The 18709-nt window shown below is 39.8% G+C and overlaps 1 protein-coding gene across 1 annotated transcript in view; it reads left to right on the top strand.

The window, feature by feature from the left end:
- Positions 1-2513: 2513 nt before the first annotated feature.
- Nek1 (NIMA related kinase 1) overlaps positions 2514-18709 on the top strand; it is a 117338-nt gene continuing 101142 nt past the window's right edge. Inside the window, exons 1-5 of the mRNA XM_028757741.1 lie at positions 2514-2694; positions 8490-8637; positions 9039-9135; positions 13187-13284; positions 17321-17404. Coding sequence (XP_028613574.1) covers positions 8521-8637; positions 9039-9135; positions 13187-13284; positions 17321-17404 — 396 coding nt within the window. The 5' untranslated portion in view covers positions 2514-2694; positions 8490-8520. The remainder of the gene's footprint in view (positions 2695-8489; positions 8638-9038; positions 9136-13186; positions 13285-17320; positions 17405-18709) is intronic.

Raw genomic sequence — 18709 nt, 5'->3', positions numbered from 1 at the left:
CCTGGTGATTTCCTTTTCCATTCCCTTATTTCCTCAAAATACATCAACATAACAGGTCAATAAAAAAAAATAGACCCTGCTTAGCTTTTGAGTATTTATTGTATTTATTGTTTAAATATATTGTGATCTAATTGTAGACAATTACATTGATTCTAGGATATCTGGTTATTAACAATAATAGTACATTTCATATGATCCTTTTTGGCTCCATGTTTGAAGAAGAGAAATTCTAAAGTCAAAGAGTGTACATATCGACAGCATGCTTTAGAAAATCTAACAAGTTATATTCCCAGCAACAGCTTGACAACTGCCTAAAGCATTATCCTCAGACATAACTGACTAGCCATTCTTTATGCAAGCAGCAGAAAAGAATTTGGTTAGATTAGCAGTTGGCAGTGTTGCCCCTCATTTTGCTGGTCAGTACTATGTAGGTAAGACTGGAGTAGTACTTTAGATAGAAAAATTCCTGACAGCTGGACTTGGATGAGGCTAAAGATGAGAAGTAAAAACACATGGAAAATAAGTCTTTTGGAGTTGTGTGGAGATTGAAGATTTGAATCTCAACATTTATTTATTTATTTATTTATTTATTTATTTATTTATTTTTAGTGTACTAGCTTGGGTGACTTGCAGTGTCTCCATCTGGCAAAGAAGCCCCAAACCTGTCCATTTCCAAGTTAGAAATAATTGCATGCTCCTGAACCTAGAAAAGTTATCTTGAGTGTGTGGGGTGGGGAAAGGATGGGGAAGGAGAAAAGAGAAGGTCGTTTTGTCGTATCTAAATCATCTGACCTCAGATCTCAGGCAAGGTCTGTGTGTCAACACTTGAATGGACAACGTAGGATGGACAACTATGGCAGTATACCTATACATACATACATACATACATACATACATACACATAAACATATATATATAGCCTCTTCCTGCTTCAAGTATGGACTTTCTAGGAGTGCCATCCACTAGTTTACTGAGTAGCGCTACTCGAGATGACATTAGGTTTCTTCTCAATTGTTTCAATTCCTCACCGAATGGTTTTTACTCTATTGTACACCATCAGTGTTTCATTATAAAGTGCACACACAGTAAATATAAAGGTGTAGGACACTATTGTAAATTGTATTTTAAAAATTAAAGATAAAACTGCTTCGTTTAATTGCACAAAGTAACTGTGTTCATATGTGCATAAGTGCAGGTTCAGGTGTTTGTAGAAGCCAGAGACTTGAAGATCCTCTTGTTACAGGTGATTGTGCGCTAACCAGACCAGGGTTCTGGGATCCAAACTCTGGTCCTCCATCTTAAGAGCTGAGCTGTTTCTCCAGTCCTCAAAATAACTTTTTAAAAGGCATTGTATTTAAAGAAAAACGACTTGTAAATATATGGCATCCTCAAGTAATGAGCGCTCAAATTAAAAGTACCTTATCTGTGTACCGTGTGGGAAAAGTTATTAATGCGCTTTCTTCAGTCTGAGCCAGATTCCCAAGCGAATTTCCCGCCTTCGCTCAGCCTAATTCTTTCCAGTTTTACATTCTTCTACCAACACCCATCTCTCACACCCTCCTTCAGTATTGCACACTTTCCCTCTGGTGCTTGGAGTGTTTAACCCCTGAAGTTCCTCCCGTCTCCACCTGCCCCATCCCCAGTCCTCCATGCTCGTACCAAGCACTTGCCCAGTCAGCTCTCTAGCCTCAGTACCGCCCAGCTCCTTTGGCCTAAAACTTTCCAATGGCCCCGCCCCTTCCTGATGCCCCGCCCCATTCCCTTAGTTTTCCCTCCCCTTCACCTCCACCCATTCTGCCCTACGCATCTCCGGCTTGTTGTCCACTGTCCCCAATCCACCCTTTCTAGCTTGCACCTACCCTCCCATTCCCTGCACCCCTCTCTCGCCTCCTATCTTCTTTGGGCCGGCCTATGATCCTCCATGCTCCCCGACAGCTCAGCCACTCGCGTTTGGCCCGGTCCCATCGCTATCCCATTCCGTAACCCCGCCCTTTCCAGAAACCCCGCCCCCAACACCCCAAGTCCCGCCCCGCCCTGCACGTACCGCCCGTTCGCTTCTCCTGGCCCCGCCCACCACACCTCCCGGCTCCTCCCCTGCAGTACTGCCACAAATCGGCTCCTGCGCGCTGACGTCACACGCCAGCGACAGTGACGCGCGGGCCGTTCCCATCTCAGCAGTAGCCCTATGGTTTCAGGGCGGCAACGTGCAGTGTCCTTACCTTGAGCCTGTGCAGTTGCCCGCACCGCAGAATCCATAGTCACTGTTGCGAGACAGGAGGACTTGGGCGGCAGGTAGCCTCCCAGTCCCACACGCTGCGGGTCCGCGCCTGGCCAAGCCACCTCGACCGGTGAAGTTGGGGGCGGTACCCAGGAACTCCCGCTGTGCAGCCGCCGTTTCCAAGGGGTCAGGAACCGCTGTGTTTGTTTCGTCCGCGTAGCCAGGGCGGGTCGCGGAGCACTGTGCCTGACCCGACGACGGTGACCAGCCTGACGCGTCAGCCAGAGACCGGTGCCAGGTGTAGGAGTCGCAGTCTGGGCTGTGAGCGGCTGTTGGGTAGACAGACTTGTTTTCTCTTACAGCATGTCATTTCCAAAATGCACCGTGGTGCCTCTGCCTTAAGTCCTATAGGAAGACATCTAGATCGGTCCCTATGGTCGCCACTGTTATTCTGACTCAGGTCCCGTGTCATTGAGGTGAGTTGCACGTGGAGAAGCAGTGATGGGCAGAATGGTAAACTCACCCGGAGTGAGGAGACCTGTATAGATCTTCTGTAGAATGCATGGATACTCGCCTTAAGTGTTTGCACCTTCACGTCCTTAAATTGTTAACTGGGAGGACTTGTGTGTGGCTCAAACCAATTCTTTGGTATCCTAAAAAGATAACGTACTCTTAATAGATGATAAGCTAAATCTAAGTAGATGGGAAGTCATTTAAATGGATAACATGCTTTTCATCTTCCTTGTATATTTTAGTGAGAAAAAGAATAGCAGTTAACTGATTACCCTAAAACTAATGCATACTTCTCTTTCTATGGTTTGACACAATTTCCATGTATAAAGTATTAAAAGTTTTACTACCTTAATTATTCAGTGTAACTTTGCGAAGGGGGTCCTGAGGATTGGATTAAAGGACCTCATTTTTGCTAGGCAGGTGATCTGCCACTGAGTTATGTACCCCGCCCAATTTTATATTCTTTCTTGTAAGATCTCCCTTGAAATACTTTAATTGCCTACATAAATCACGTTGGAAATGTTTGTGAAGGTTTAAAAGCCCTAGTTCATCTAAGCTTTAATGGTGTGCTTTGCTTATGCTGCAGTAAGGAAAGATGATGGACAACAGCCAGACAGAAAAAGAAGTAGTTCTTTGTTTCTAGTTTCTAGAGGCATTTAAAATTGCCTCTTGTTCTGGTGAAACCCGAGTAAGTGATTTTGTGGGAAAACTAGTTTTTACACAGAAAAAAAGCCTTGTCAGGAATCTGATAAAGGCTGTGGAACTTAAACCACAGTTCTTTTGAGGTCGTGTTACTAATACACTGGCACTGTATTCCAAGTAGGTTTTACTCCTCTAGTCTGCTTTGTCTAAATTGTGGACCTGATAACTTTTCACACAAAGTTTCTCTCTGCTTGTTGGTAGTTTCTACTATAAACTCTTTGGGTGTTGTCTGAATATATTTACCAAGTAGAAAACACTTTTAGAAAATGTTAGCAATTCTCTATTTTGTTTTCTGATGTCTTCTCATAATGAAAAAACTAGAGAAATTTCCTTCTGAGAAAACACATTGACCCTTTCCTACAATTCAGGTTGCCTCTGTTGTTTGGAAAAGCTATGTATATAGATTTTTGCCTGCAGACAGCACCAGAAGACTTCTTGGCATCTGTTAGGAACAGGCAGCACCTATTCCTAATGACTCCCTTTGGAATAACCTGTCCATCAACTATCAGAAACAGCTAATGCTTAATGTCTGTCAGTGTGTGTTTTCCTGACTGACGGAGATACAGTTTAAAATTACTGTACTCCAAAATGTTTAATATGTGGTTCATAATATTGTATCAACCATTACTTATTTGAAACAAAATAGAAAGGAACCTACCTAACTTGTCTAGAGTCGAGGAATATTTGTCTGGAGAATAATTGATATACTTAAAAGGAAACAAGGTATCGTAGCACAAATTTAAACATTAAGGTGAAGTGTTTGGAAATGGGAAATTCTTCAAGGATATTACTTTTCCCAGTACTGGGGATCAACCCCAGGGCCTGGTGAATAGTAGGCAGATGCAACTGTTCAATATTTAAGTAGGGCCTGCAAGATGGACCAGCAGATTAAGGCACTTGCCACCAAACCTGATGACCTTAATTCAGTCCCCTTGACCTACTTACGTGGTAGAAGAAAAGAACAAACTCTCACAAGTCTTCTTAGTGTACACACACACACACACATACAAACAAACAAACAGTCTCTCTCCACATAAACTAGGTCTTTTTTTATTTACGTAGGAGAAATTGATTGGCTCCGTATTCTTATATCAGTATACATGGCTGATTAATATGTAATTTTGTTGTTTTGACTAGCTAATCAATTCTATTGCAAAAGAGTGAAGACTTCTCAACTCTTCACTTCCCTTCTTTGGAAGCAATATTACTAGTTTATGTTGTATCCATACAGAGGTACATACTTGTGGGTTTGTGTGTACATAGATATGTATATAAATAAGTGCAACTATGAATATATACATATGTTTTCCTCTTGCCACCAAACAGAGTGTTTGTTATTTGACAACTTGATACAGATCTAGATATATCTTAGAAATGGGGTTCTCAGTTGATAGTTTGCCTCCATCAGACTGTCCTGTGGGCATGTCTGTGAACATTTTTCTTGAATACTAACTGGTTCCAGAGAGCTCAGTCTTCTGTGAGTGATGTCATCTTTAGGCAGGTGGCCTTGAGTTGTATAAAAAAGCCAGCTGATGAAGGAAGTATCTTTTATTATCTTTTATTTCATTTCACTTGAAAATATTTCTAGCATAACAATTTAGTTGTAAAGTCTCACAGGTAGAAGTTGGTAGATAATGTTTTCCTTGTGAGGAACAAGCACTGACTGCAGAAGAGGAGAGCTTGTCCTGCATTCTAAAACCATGAATCGTTGTTTGCTCAGAAAAATACCGGTGTTTATCATTATCTGATGGAAATTAGAGTTATCTTTCTTCACCTTTCTTCTTACCAAGAGCAGTCGATTTGGCTTTACTGAATTAAAACAGCAGAGCTTAGGATGTGGAAGGCAGTAGAAGGAAATACTAGGCACACTAATAGCTTCTGCCTTGGTGTAGTCCCCAGAACGGAAATGGCAATTAAATTTGGACAAAGAGCCAAACTGACAAATTTTGGTTTTTTTTCTCTCTTGCCAAAAAAAGTCCCAAAACAACGACTGTGAAATAGCCTTATTATGTGGTTATTATTTAATGTAATTTTATGCATGGAGTTGAGTCTTTAAGATGAGTTTAACATGATTTGCTCTCTAAGTAGCTCAGTAATATGATACATTGGGCTTCCATGTTCTGGAGATAACATTAAATTTTGGCTGGCTTCCAGATAGCCATTACACTCTGCTGGTTGATTCAATGTAGACCATGTTCTCCTCTCTGCCTCACTGTTGATGGCTGGAGCTTTATAATAATGTTTTAATTCCTCTTTCTTGTAAGGTTGCTAACATCATTCTCAATATAGAAATTGAAATGGGATCCGATTATAATGTTTTTTAGAGTCGAGGAAGGTTCTTTGTCATGAAATTTTATAATCACTCATTACTAATTTTGCTACAGGCTGGATGTTAACCTTTAGTTTTCAGGACTATATTAAGAATTCTGTAATTTAAGAAAATTGAATCTTTTAAAAGAAAAGTTGGCTGTCACCAGATGAAAAGGCAAAGAATCTAGTAGTTGTTCTATTCAGAAGGCTGCTCTCCAATCCTGAAGTAGGTTCTAATGGCAGTGAAGGAGTGCCTCCGCAGTAGGATAGGTGAGCTTACGAGAAAGAGAGAGGGTGAGCAGGCCGAGAGCAGAAGCTTCCGTCTAATGTGTACATGGACTGTCACCAGAAGGTGTAGCCCAGATTTAGGATGGGCCTTCCTATCTCACATGATCCAGATTTGTAGTGGTTCTTCCCACTTCAAATGTTCAAATCCAGAAAAATCCCTCACAGATGTGCCCACCTGCTTGGATTTTTCAGTTGACTCAGTTGATGTAAACAAGTTGACAACCAAGATTAGCCGAGTCACTAACAACTTTATCTAGGCTGGATAATTTTTGAACCAGTATGATAATCGTAGCAATTCATACTAAGATGGACATGGTGATACACACTTGTAATCCTGACACTGAACGTTAGGAAGGAGGGCAGTACAGTTAGTGTGAGGAAGGCGTGATGTTAATAACCTGCCTCAAAAGTAAAGGTTTTATGTTTACGACAGAGAAGGCTCTCATGAAATAATGAGGGTTTCCGTGCTAACGAAAAAGACTATGCAAGTAGAAATGGGCAAAGCACATAGAGAAAATAAATAAATGTGGAGTAACTTTTCAGATTTATCTGTAAGAAAAAGAATTGGACAGCAACAGTGCTTGTCTCCTCAAACATCAGCAACAAGAACACACGCCTCTAGTAGTCAGCATACTGCTTCAGTTACTCCTTACAGTGTTTAAGGAAGTACTCTATCTACATTGTCAGGTGAATTACAGGCTCAGATTTCAATAGTGCAAGGCAGTGCTTCTCAACCTTCCGAATGCTCTGACCCTATAAGACAGTTTCTCATGTATTTTTCCCAGTGAGTTCACCATTTTTGTTGCTACTTCATTACTGCAGGTTTGCTACTGTTATGAATCATAATGCAAATATCTGATATGCAACCAGTTTGAAAGTGGTCTCCACCCACAGGTTGAGAAACACTGGCGTAAGGTCATGTGACCAGTAAAAGAACCAGGATTTAGGCTCTGTCTTAGTGTTCTATTGCTGTGAAGAGACACCATGACCAAGACAATAAAGAAGGCATTTGGGGCTTGCTTATGGTTTCAGAGGGTTAGTCGTTATCATAATGGGAGCACTGCAGCAGGTGAGAAGACATAGCAGGATACTGGAGCAGTAGATGACACCTTTGCATCCTGAGCCATTGGCAGGCCTTCCAGGGGATAGCGTGGGGCACTCAGCTTGATAGGGGATTTTAAAATCTCAAAGCCCACTACCAGTGATACACCTCTTCAAACTAAGCCATTCCTTCTCCAACAAGGTGACACCTCCAGCAAGAACACACCTCCTATCCTTCTAAAGAGTTCTTTGGGGACATTCTCATTTAAACCACCTCAAGCTTCAAGGTTCCACTCTTTGTTTTAAAAAGCAAAGTTTATTATAATTGTGTGCACATGCACATATGATGTATTTGAGTGCAGGCATGTATGCCATGCTCAAGTGTGGAGGTCAGACAACTTTGTGGAGTTTTCCTTCTTCCAAGGATCAAACTCTGGTCTCCAGGCTTGCTTGGCAAGTGCCTTTAACCCAGTGAGCCAGCCATCTTGCTGACTCTGATCTTTAACCTTATAACCTTTGTTGCTCCTCTGATATTTTTTTATAAAGAATAGCCACTGTTAAAGAATATCTAAGAATTAGCATTTTATACAATATTGGTTACAGTGGTAGCTGTTTACCAGTCTAGTTGGCAGCATGAACCTAGGAGACCAAGGGCTAACAATGAGGCCGACTAATGTCTCATAAAATAGCCAACTTTATTCAGAGCATCAAATAATTTATACTTCAAGGGTTAAGAGTGACGTGAGTAAAGTATACAGTCACAAGAACAAGCCACATGTTGCAAAAGCATGCTTTCCTGTGGAGGCATATGAATAACAACAGCTGAAGTAAAATCCCTCCTATCTGTTACTCCTGGGAGTAACACAAAAACACATTCCAAGAACAGTTCTGGGTTTTGAAGAAACTGATGTGACAGGACTCTTGTCTTGTTTTCTGGAGTTTTCTCACAAGCATTCAGAATTCTCACAGGACTCCATTCTTGGACTGTGTTCCAACAGATAGATATTTCTGCATGATGCTTGAATAATATGTTTACAAGTTTTTAACATTTGCGTAGTCTTTGATTTTAGATTTCATCCTAAGAAAATCCTTACGATAAATAAAATTAAAACGTAAGTACAGAAAATTTACCTGAAATTGTTTAATTGTTGACACAACTTTAAGAAATTGTGTCTTATTTAGCCTGTCTTCTTTTTATTAAGTGAATACAGTACTGCTACTGATTGATATAGGCAAAAGGTTGCTGTTATGTGTCTGTACTATTCGTATGTTTAGTACCGGATGTTTCAGAGCATTGTAATAAAGCCGAAACCACTCTTTTTGTTTGGCTCTAAGTTTATTTGACTTTCAGTCAAGATGTTAGATATCTCTTTGTTAAAACTTACTTTATCTCTGTCAACTCTTTCTTTGTGTGTAGTGTATGTATAAAAATGCCTTAGGAAAGAACCATGGAGAAGTATGTTAGACTACAGAAGATTGGAGAAGGTTCATTTGGAAAAGCTGTTCTTGTTAAATCTACAGAGGATGGCAGACATTATGTTATCAAGGAAATTAACATCTCAAGAGTAAGTATGACTTTAGTTCAGTTACACAAGTAATAATCTTGTTATGATGGGACATTTTTATTACAGAAATGTGTAACTTAATGAGAAAGAGCTGTATTCCACTAAGGACCACTAATTTCTAAGGGATCTGTGCCATTTCAGATTTTTTCTGATATGGGCCTGTACCATTATGTAAAACATATACTTACTGTCCTGGAACTTAATCTAGCTTGGGTACCCTGAGAGAGTTTCACTTACGGATTCACTTCTTTCTTTTTTAACTTTCAGATTTGTGTGTGTGTGTGTGTGTGTGTGTGTGTGTGATTATACTACATTAATACATTTTTAACCACTCTCTTATTGGTGGACTTTCAAGTTTCTTATTAGTGGTTTTACTATTTTCCTTTTTCTTCCCATTTAAGATGTCTGATAAAGAAAGGCAAGAGTCAAGGAGAGAAGTTGCTGTGTTGGCAAACATGAAGCACCCAAATATTGTCCAATATAAGGAATCATTTGAAGGTCAGATCTATTTTGCAAACATTTAAAATAAGCTTTAAGATACTTTTGAATATTTTCCTTGTAAGGAATTACTTTGTGAATGTATTTTTAGGAAAAAATGTTTTTTTTTTGTATGTGTTTCTTTAATACATATACATGTAAGTAGCAGTTTGATTCTAGGACAGTGTTGACACCAAACTGTCCCCTTGTAGCTTAATACTGGTTCATTGTTATTAGTGATTACTTAAAAAGAAGCAGTAGAATACAAAAATTTGGAGGGTAAAATTAACAATAATTAATCTTTTACTAATGCTAAGAAAATACTCTGATCTTTATTTTAAAAATAATTTCCTGATTTTTGACAATTTCCTACATGTATAATGTAATTTAATCCCATTTTAGAAGCACACCACTTTGTTTTTCTAACACTCCCTCTTCCTACTCTCACATCCCCATCCCTGCCCCCGTCTCTTTCAATAAGCCACTGCCTTAATCAGGGTTGCTTGCATGTGCACGGGCATAGGGTTATTTATTGAATCTTGGGCAGTTTACCAGTGATTGTACCTTTGAAGAAAACTTCTACCTCAGCAGGCAGTAACTGCCACTTCTTTTTCTAGGGGTGAGTCTTCATATGCCCCTCCCTTGTCCATCCTAGAATATAACAGACTCTGTCTTCACTTAGAAATATTGGAATGATTCAAAGGGGAGGCTTATTCTTTAAATGTGGCTTTGATGTATCTTTGCTCTACTTCATTTTAAAGTAGTACCTGTTCATTATAATGTTCAAAACGTATAGGCATGCATAACTGCAAGATGTCAGTTCCCCCTCATTTGAACTCCCTAGGAGTTAGTGTGATTGACAGCCCACTGTTGATTCCTAGCTGTTTCCTGGGCCTACACAGCACATTCTGTGGTAGGCAAACAAAGTTCTTATTTCTTCTTCCCCTGCTCTGTGACTCAGTGAGTGTGGGAGTCTTTGCAGGAGCAGACAAGCATCGCTTAGTGGATAGCAGCTCAAAGCCCTCTGATCCAGTGCACATCAGACACTGGATGCTTGTAGGTAGTGTCATGTTGCTCAGATTGGGGACAGTGCCTCACACTGTCCCTCTTTCAAACCCAGCTCAAGTCCTGTCCTCTGAATTTCTGCCAACAAGCTACAAATGGACTTTCCTATGACCTCCTTTAAGAGCTGATTCATTTGCTATAGCAGCTCACAGAACTCTAGGAGACACTATACTTAAATTTATAATAAATGTGAAGTATACACACACACACACACATATGTCTTTTATAATGAACATACATACACACCCCAAACTAGTAGAAAACAGCAATTAAAACCTCTGGGGGTGTTTTGGCTTCTAACCTGAGAGGTAGTAAAGAAAAGAGTGCTAAAACTAGCCACTCAGTGTTTGTACTGAGTCTTCTGATTCACATCCCAGTCAGGATTCCCTGTCGTGCCCTTAGTTATTCTCTGATGCGTCTTTGTCACTTGACTTGCCTGGTTTTTGTTTCTTGTGTGAAGTTGAAACTGTTTCTGCTTATTGTGGTTGCTTTGGGGTTTTTTTTTTTTGGGGGGGGGGGTCTTTAAAATCCCGTGAGCCTCTTAGTGATAATGGCATTTTTGTGTGTCTGTAGTCTTGTGCAAAGTAATCTGACAAACATGTGGAAATAAGATATTAGAAGGAATGCACATTCACTGTGTCTCTAACTGAAAAATACTATTCTGTTAATTATATATTTGAATAAGTATTGACTGGGTATTGTACAAGATACCTGCCATATTAGTACTTGGGAGGTAGGAGCAGGAGGATTGTGAGTTTGAGGCCAGCCTGGGCAACAAATGGAGACTTTGACAAGCATGCAGGCAGCAGATTGATGGATGGGAGGAAAAGTCGGGGAGATTGGAAGGGGAGGAGAAATGATAATCTTTACCTCTAAATAATAGGTATCTGAGTAGCACAAAGTGTAACTAGTTCATGTGGTACATCTCCAACATTTCTCAAATGTCTTTGTGTTCTATGTAACCACCCATAGTCACACCTTTGGGAGGTTACACCTTTCAGAGGTGTGACTATGGGAGGGTCTTTCCCCATGCTCCAGTACTGGAGATCAAACATGGAGCTTTGCATGTTCTGAGCAAGCACTTCCACTAAGTTACATCTCCACCTTTGATACAGGATCTTGCCCTGTAACTCAGACAAGCCTCAAGCATGTAGCTTGTTGTCTTCTGCCTCCTGGCACCACACATAGCTTACAAAGCATAGATGGTTTGCTTTCAACTATCTTTGAAAGACCATCATTCTTTTCTTGAAGTTAACTCTTGTTACTGCTCTTTGTTCCCTCCCAGAAATAGTCTAGTTATTAATAAGTATATAAGTGATAACACACCATGTGCGACTTGTGGACTATATAGAGGTCTTTTCATGGTGTCATTTTTAAGGCTTATTTTTATTTTATGTGTGTGTTTGCTTCTATATCTAAATGTAAATGGTGCCTATTTGGGGCTCTTAGAGATCAGATCCCATGAAACTGGGGTTACCAATGATTGTGAGCCACCATATGGGTGCTGGGAACCACACTCAGGTCTCTGCAAGTGCTGAACCACTCAGTCTTCTCTCCAGCCCCATTTTATTTGTCATTTCTAGCATGTATATTTAGATTATCCTTTCATCCCAGTCATGGTCATACAGATTCTTAATTGGTTTAATCTAGGTAAGTTTCTAGTCCTGATGGTGTATTGTAGGCAGTGTGTCACACGATCATTTAAGAATCCTCAACAAGAATGCCACCACAGAGTGAGAGAAATGAGTGTTTCTAGACATAAGGCCATTGTTCATGTCAGAAAGACATAAGAAGTAGGAGCACGACGACCCTTTCAGTTGTGATAGCCTCCTTAGTCATTGTTCAGCAAATGGTACTCGTGATATGGACATTGACTGCTCTTCTTTTGTGAAAAAAAGTTGGCGGTAAGAGGAATGATTGTTTTCTAGACTTTTCTCCATGAATAAAGATGTAAAGGTATAAAGAATATGAAAATGGTTATGGCTCTGTACCATCTTCATGCTGTTAGCAGATATGCACAGTTTGTTTATTTGTTTGCATAGAATAAAAGAAATCCCAAGGTTGGAGGTAGAGACTGTCTACTTGACATTGAATTGTTAGAGTCCTTATAGCATTTATTGTTGTGTTTGTGTTTAGTGAACAATTAAGTCAAGTGAATAGTTCAAAGGTGAAAACTAGTATTCATTTCAAATAGAAGATACGGGACCTGAAGAATTGCTGGGAAGAGAGGATTTTATATATAGCTGTCAACGTCTAGTGCATCAACAGGGTCCCAAGTGAGTATAGCAGGACAGAGGGCGCACAGCCAAGTCAGCCAGGGCACACTTTATTCTAAGTCTCAGCATCTTTTATACAGAAAGCAGAGGAAAGATTTCCCATGGTTTCTTGTTCTCACCAGGTGCTGTTTCCCTAGCAATAGCTTATCCTTGGTTCAAGATGACCCAAACCTCCTTGCAGACTGAGAAATCTGTCTGCAGTCAGCTCTTACATGTGTTGCTTAATTAAACTATAAACAAAGTTACTGTTTCATAAGAAAAGGATGGTGAAGGTTGCTTCCTCAGGTTTGAAGCTTATTTGACAAAACTTCAGGATTCTCTTAAGAGAAAGTATACTTACTCTTTGTCCCAGTATGCTGGGATTCTCAGATATCCTTAGTTGCCTAGCAGTGAGCGAACAAGCTGAGAGCAGTCTGCTCATGCCTTTTCTCTACATATAACATTTAAGGAAATCGAACAAAAGTATATTGTCCTGTATTTTATTTATACTCTCAAGGTATTAAGGTCAGTGTGAACAGTTCTTTCCTCAGATGGTGTATTCTTGGTAGGAAACTGAGTTGCATAAAACTTGTCATTGTATAACCTGTACAGGCCAAGTACCTAGACTTTATGCCCTAACATTTTGAAGATGGTCTACTGTTTGTCTAGCTGGTGCTTTTTAGCAAGACTTTAAGTAACTGTGCTTTTGATATAACATTTTTTAAATGGAATTAAATGTTTATATTTTGTAGAAAATGGCTCTCTCTACATAGTAATGGATTACTGTGAAGGAGGTGATCTGTTTAAACGAATAAATGCTCAGAAAGGCACCTTGTTTCAAGAAGATCAGGTGGGTTGTCATGGAGGAGCTTGATTCCTACCTGGTTACCAAGAAGCAACTCGAAGTGTGATTTTGTATGTATTCATTTGGTGGTGGGAGGGGGTTGCATGGAGCAGGGGCTAGAGTCCCATATAGCCCAGGCTGGCCTGGAATTTGTAATCGTCCCACCTCCACCATTTGAGTACTGGGTCTATAGACATATGCCACCACACCCAGCTGAACATACTCATTTTTACCTATGAATGCTAATCATAATTGCTAGGGCAGGCTGGTATTAGATTTGATTTTTTTAGTCATATCCAAATTAGCTACCATCCTTGTTTAGTTCCCTGTCTTATTTCCTACCAATAATATATTCTTGTGTGTATAGTATATGTATGTGTGTGTGTGTGTGTAACCTAATTATTCATTATAACTGGTTAATTATTCTGTGTTCTGTCAGTCTGGCTTATTGCTGCCAGATCAGATCTTCCAGAAATATAGCCCTACTAAATAACTCTAGTCTGGAAGCTTTACATGTGCCGCTGTTTGAAATCTGATTTGCCTGCTGAGGTCTCTAAAGTATGGCTCAGCTTACCTAAGCAGCCTTATTTTTAGATAATTTTTCGTAAATCTGTTGTCATTTATTTTAGCAGATATTTATGGAGTATGAATTTTCTGTTGTTGAGATCTGTATTTGTACATCTGCCTCCTACTCTGTGTTGTATTTTATCGTGATTATCTTTCTAACATCTCTCCTCAACTGTCTTATTATTTTTGTTATTTAAAGTTCAGCGCAGGTCCCAACTGTTGGAGGCCAGTTCCAGCAATCCAGGGAGATGTGGGCTTGGAAACTAATGTAAAATAGGTACATACTTACACACACTTGGTGAATAAAGCAAGGTCCCAACAACTTTATTTTCTCTTAGTCCTTATATACTTTAATGAAATCCCCTATGCATGGGAAAAGTATCACATTGAAATCAATTCTTAATCATGAGTTTCAGTTATACACAATGATTGCAAAGTTCATATTTTTAAAAACAAGTTATTCAAAGTCCCATACCTGATTACTCAGTTTCCCATGTGGTGTCTTCCCACAATATATTTGTGTTCTGAAGTAGTAGTTTTTCTATTACAGATTAACAGAATTTAAGTAAGCCAAATATTTAAACAGCCAGTTTCTCTTGTACTGGCAGGTAGCAGTCTTCAGTTACAAGAAAGGAGTTAGACATTATCATATTATTCCTATATAGCACAACCCTTCTTCACGTAACACGGTTAACCACCGACCTATTTTTACTTTGTTTTCATCATAAAGTAAATGGATAGTCAACTGGAGAAGTTCAGCTCAGGAGACCTATGTCCAACAGGTCCCAACTCCACAGATGTATACTAATCAAAGAATTTCTTGGGCACATTATGTACCTGCTTTCTAGTACATCTTAACATGGCAACCCAGCCTAGAGAAACAGAGATGTGTCACCAAGAATTGCCTTTAAAATCTATGTCTCTGATTTTCTTGAGGCTCCTTGGGGACAGAATGGAACGGTCCACATTTTTGCTAAGACAACAGAAAAAGAAGACTCTACTCAATCTACATGCCGCATAGCACTAAGTCCTCAAGGTGCACACCAAAGCTCGTCAGTACATTTATAGTTATAAGACCAGAACAATCAGATGTTACAGTGGACACAGAAGCTCAAGCTTGACAGTGGGCACCGAAGTCCAGTAACTTTGGTTATTGGCCTTTGATCATTAGCCTGTCTCCTGTAGGGGAAATTAGTGAGCCCTTACTAACCTGGCTTGTTTTGTTCTTATTCTCTGACACTAGCAAACTGTTCATTTAGTAACTAAGAATATGTTTTTCATTATTATGTTGTACCCTAGGTTTTCTGCTACAAAGCACCTCGCAAAACATCCTGACCTGATTTAATTAATTGCACATAAAAAGTACCTTGATCTAATCTTTTTAATCTTTAAATTTTTCATTTGTCTCAGAAGTCTTCAATAAATCATTAATCTATCTGAGTGGCATTGCTTTTTGGGAAGTGGCCACTATTGTTATGCATTGTGATTGCATTGCTCAGTGGGCACTTAGAACCCCCAGGGGTATTCACAAAAGGCAGAAACCAAGGTGGCCCTGCAGCAACAAGTGCAGTAGCAAGGAAGCTTCCAGAATAGGCCCCGGGGGCTTTGCCTCTTTGAGGTATACTCACTGAGGCTTTGCTGAGCCCTGAGTTGTTTTCTTCAGGCTCCAGTAGTGACCTCAGCTCCTGTCATGTTTCTACTGCCAATCAACTCTTTACAGTTTTCAACTGATTTTCTTTGGTCTTTTTTTGTCTTTAAATCCTGCTGCATTTCTCTTCACCACCCAGTCTAGATTTGTTGCATGTTTTTATATAGGAGGATGGAGGGTGGTATTTGTTCTTTTAACTCTTATGACTAGACACTTACTCAATAGATAAGGAATCTTAAGAGAGCTTAAGTAACTTACCCAAATCATATAGCAGGTTTTGAACATACTTGTAGTTGACTTGGAAGTTTATCTTTGTAAAAAGTCCCACTGTGAAGAACTCCAAGACAGAAAGGCCTCTTTCCCTGCTGCTGCGTCTCTCAGGTTGCTGCTTAGTGTGGTGGAGTCCCCTTTAGGCTCTTGGTTATCTGTGGCTGAGCTGGCTCTTTATATCTTTAAGACTAGAATTACTAAGTTACTTGCTTATCTCGCCAACAGCCTTTATAGCCCCAGAGAGCCCTCTAGCTTTGTTTGTAAATGAAGTAGCATTGCAGCATAGTTGAATCTGTTTGCTAGCAAATAACTTATACTTGCTTTATTACTATAGTGGGAAAGTTGAGGTAAGAGACCATATGGCCATTAAGCCTAAATTGTGTATTCTCTGCCCCCTATCTCTTTACCATTTGTTGTTGTTGTTTTGTTTTTTTGAGACAGGTATTTTCTGTGTAACCCTAACTGTCCTGGGGCTTACTCTGTAGACCAGGCTGGCCTCAGACTCAGAGATTCACCTGCCTGTCTCCTGAAGGCCAGGAGGAAAGGTGTGCGCCACCACTGACCAGTCTCTCTTACTCTTTTCAGAATCAATTTGCTGACCCCTAATTTATGAGCTCTTTGAGTAACTTTGCAAAGCTAATTCCTGCACATATCTGTGCATTGCTGAGTATATTTTTATCAAAAAGAACAGGTATGAAAAGCAGGGTAACAGAAGAAGTCTGTGAAGTGAGGGATGCGGGAGCAGTTGGACTGCACTTCGCCTTCTCCTTGTCTGTGCTTCTCTCTGACCTCCCTGGTTGTTCCTGTACACACCTCCTTCCTGAGACACACACCTCATTGCAGCCGTCTGTGCTCTCTACCACTCTGTGTACTCTTGTTGCTTTTCTACTCAGAATGCCTTATGTCACTATGGAAAGGCATTTCCAGTTTGAGAATTAGCAATCTGTCAGTTACATTTAAGCAGTTTCTCAAATTTTTATTACATGTGACTATATTTTGCTATGAAGGTGTTTTAAATTTGATATAGCAAAGTTACCTTGATACTTTGGAGAGGGGGTTATTTTCTGTGTTCTGTTTTAAAAATCGTGTGTCAGTTAAAAGTTATTAAAAATCGACCTATATATCTATTTTATCACTATGCATTTAAAATACTGTCTAATTGAAATTATTTGATGGGAAGAGTTAGGTAGAAATTAAGTTGCTTTACTTCTAAATGATAACTCCACAGAGTGTTTATATGTGGTGACTGTGGCTAGAGATATTTGATAGATCTAGCCTGATAATTTTCCTTTTGTAACTTCTATGTATATTGAAAAAAATGTTGAAAAAAAGATAAGTTTAACAAACTTACCTACCCACTACCAATTAGAAAGTACGTTATTTTTATTATTCGTTTTTCAGATTTCTCTCCGTATTGATTTTGCTGTGTGTGGCACTGTTTAGTTTATGTTACACCCATTTCTGTTGTCAGTTGGCATAAATGCCTACTAGTGTTAGTTTCTGCAAAGTACAAAGACATTGTAGCTTAAATGTTTTTAATCCAGTGTTTTTCTCTAGATTCTGGACTGGTTTGTGCAGATATGTTTGGCTCTGAAGCATGTACATGATAGAAAAATTCTTCACCGAGACATAAAGTCACAGGTATGTTCACTGTAGCCATTTTGTTGTTGTGGCACAGGACTCGCAGTTTTGCTCATTGTTGGCCTGAAACTCACTAGATAGCCCAAGCTGGCTCCAAACTCTCAGCATCCTGAGTGCAGGGATTACAGGTGTGAGCCTCCATGCCAGACAGTAACGTGTGTGACTAAACCCAGCAACTCTTGGCCTTGGATTGTGTCCTACTCACTCCGGGACTCCATGTCCCCCTGAGTCCCCACACAGCTCCCCCACTGATTACTCAGGTACCCAATGTTCCCATGTCCCCACAGAGCTCTCCCAATTACTCTTCTCACATCATTAATGATTTCGTTGGCTTATTATTATTATTGTTATTATATTTCTTTATGTCTAGCTGAATTTTTTCCCAGGTTGTTTTGTGGAAAAGTTTTCATTTTCAAAACACATGCCTATGTGCATGATTTGATGCTGCCGCAGCCCTTGCTTTGCACTCATTGTTATTTTTCATTCCAGTCCTCTCAGGTCCCAGAAAGGGTAGACAAATAAGTACAGTTATGTCACAGCTTTCCCTGTCGTGTCTGTCTTTTGTCCTCCTAGGCCTGCAGATGGCTGTGCGGTGTAGTATTCCCAGGGTGCATGGAGAAGAGCTATCTGAGACCTTCATGTTTCATATTTCCTACATCCCTCCCCATCTTCTGCTGCCAAATTCTGTTTCTCCTCATTTTACTAATTCTAGTCAACCCTTGTCATCTTGGCATTAATCATGTGCCTGATGCAAGTCTCATAACGGATAGGGAATTTCATTCCTGTTACCCCATAAATTCTTGCTTTTTACTCTTTCATAGAAATAAAAAAAAATGGCTTTTTTTTCTTTGCTAGGAATATGTTAATCCTTTACATGTGCATGATAGACCCCAGCAGCACTGAAGCACTGTATTTATAAAGAAAATAAAATTGAGTAGACAGTTTAAGCTGGAAGGGTGTTTCAGGCCCCTTGTTGGAAGCTCTTAAAGTTAATCTGTTATATTTAAGCCAGTTAGAATTTTTAGACAGGTTTTTGGTGAGGCACAGTTATTCTAAGTAAAAAGTTTAATTGTAATAAAATTTACATATTATAGAATTTACTATTTAAGGTAGTACAGGGACTGGCAAGATAGCTCATTGGATAGACATATTTGCTGCTAAGCTTGATTAACTAGTCAGTCCCTGGGACCCACACTGCACAGGAACAGAATTGACCCATAAGTTGTCCTCTGACTTTCAGACAGATGCCATAGCAAATACACACACACACACACACACACACACACACACACACACACACACACA

The sequence above is a fragment of the Grammomys surdaster genome, unplaced genomic scaffold, assembly GCF_004785775.1.
Source record: "Grammomys surdaster isolate TR1022 unplaced genomic scaffold, NIH_TR_1.0 126182, whole genome shotgun sequence".
In the NCBI taxonomy this organism is placed as follows: domain Eukaryota; kingdom Metazoa; phylum Chordata; class Mammalia; order Rodentia; family Muridae; genus Grammomys; species Grammomys surdaster.
Note: the sequence above shows the minus strand (reverse complement) of the source record. Positions and strands in the feature narration are given on the sequence as shown.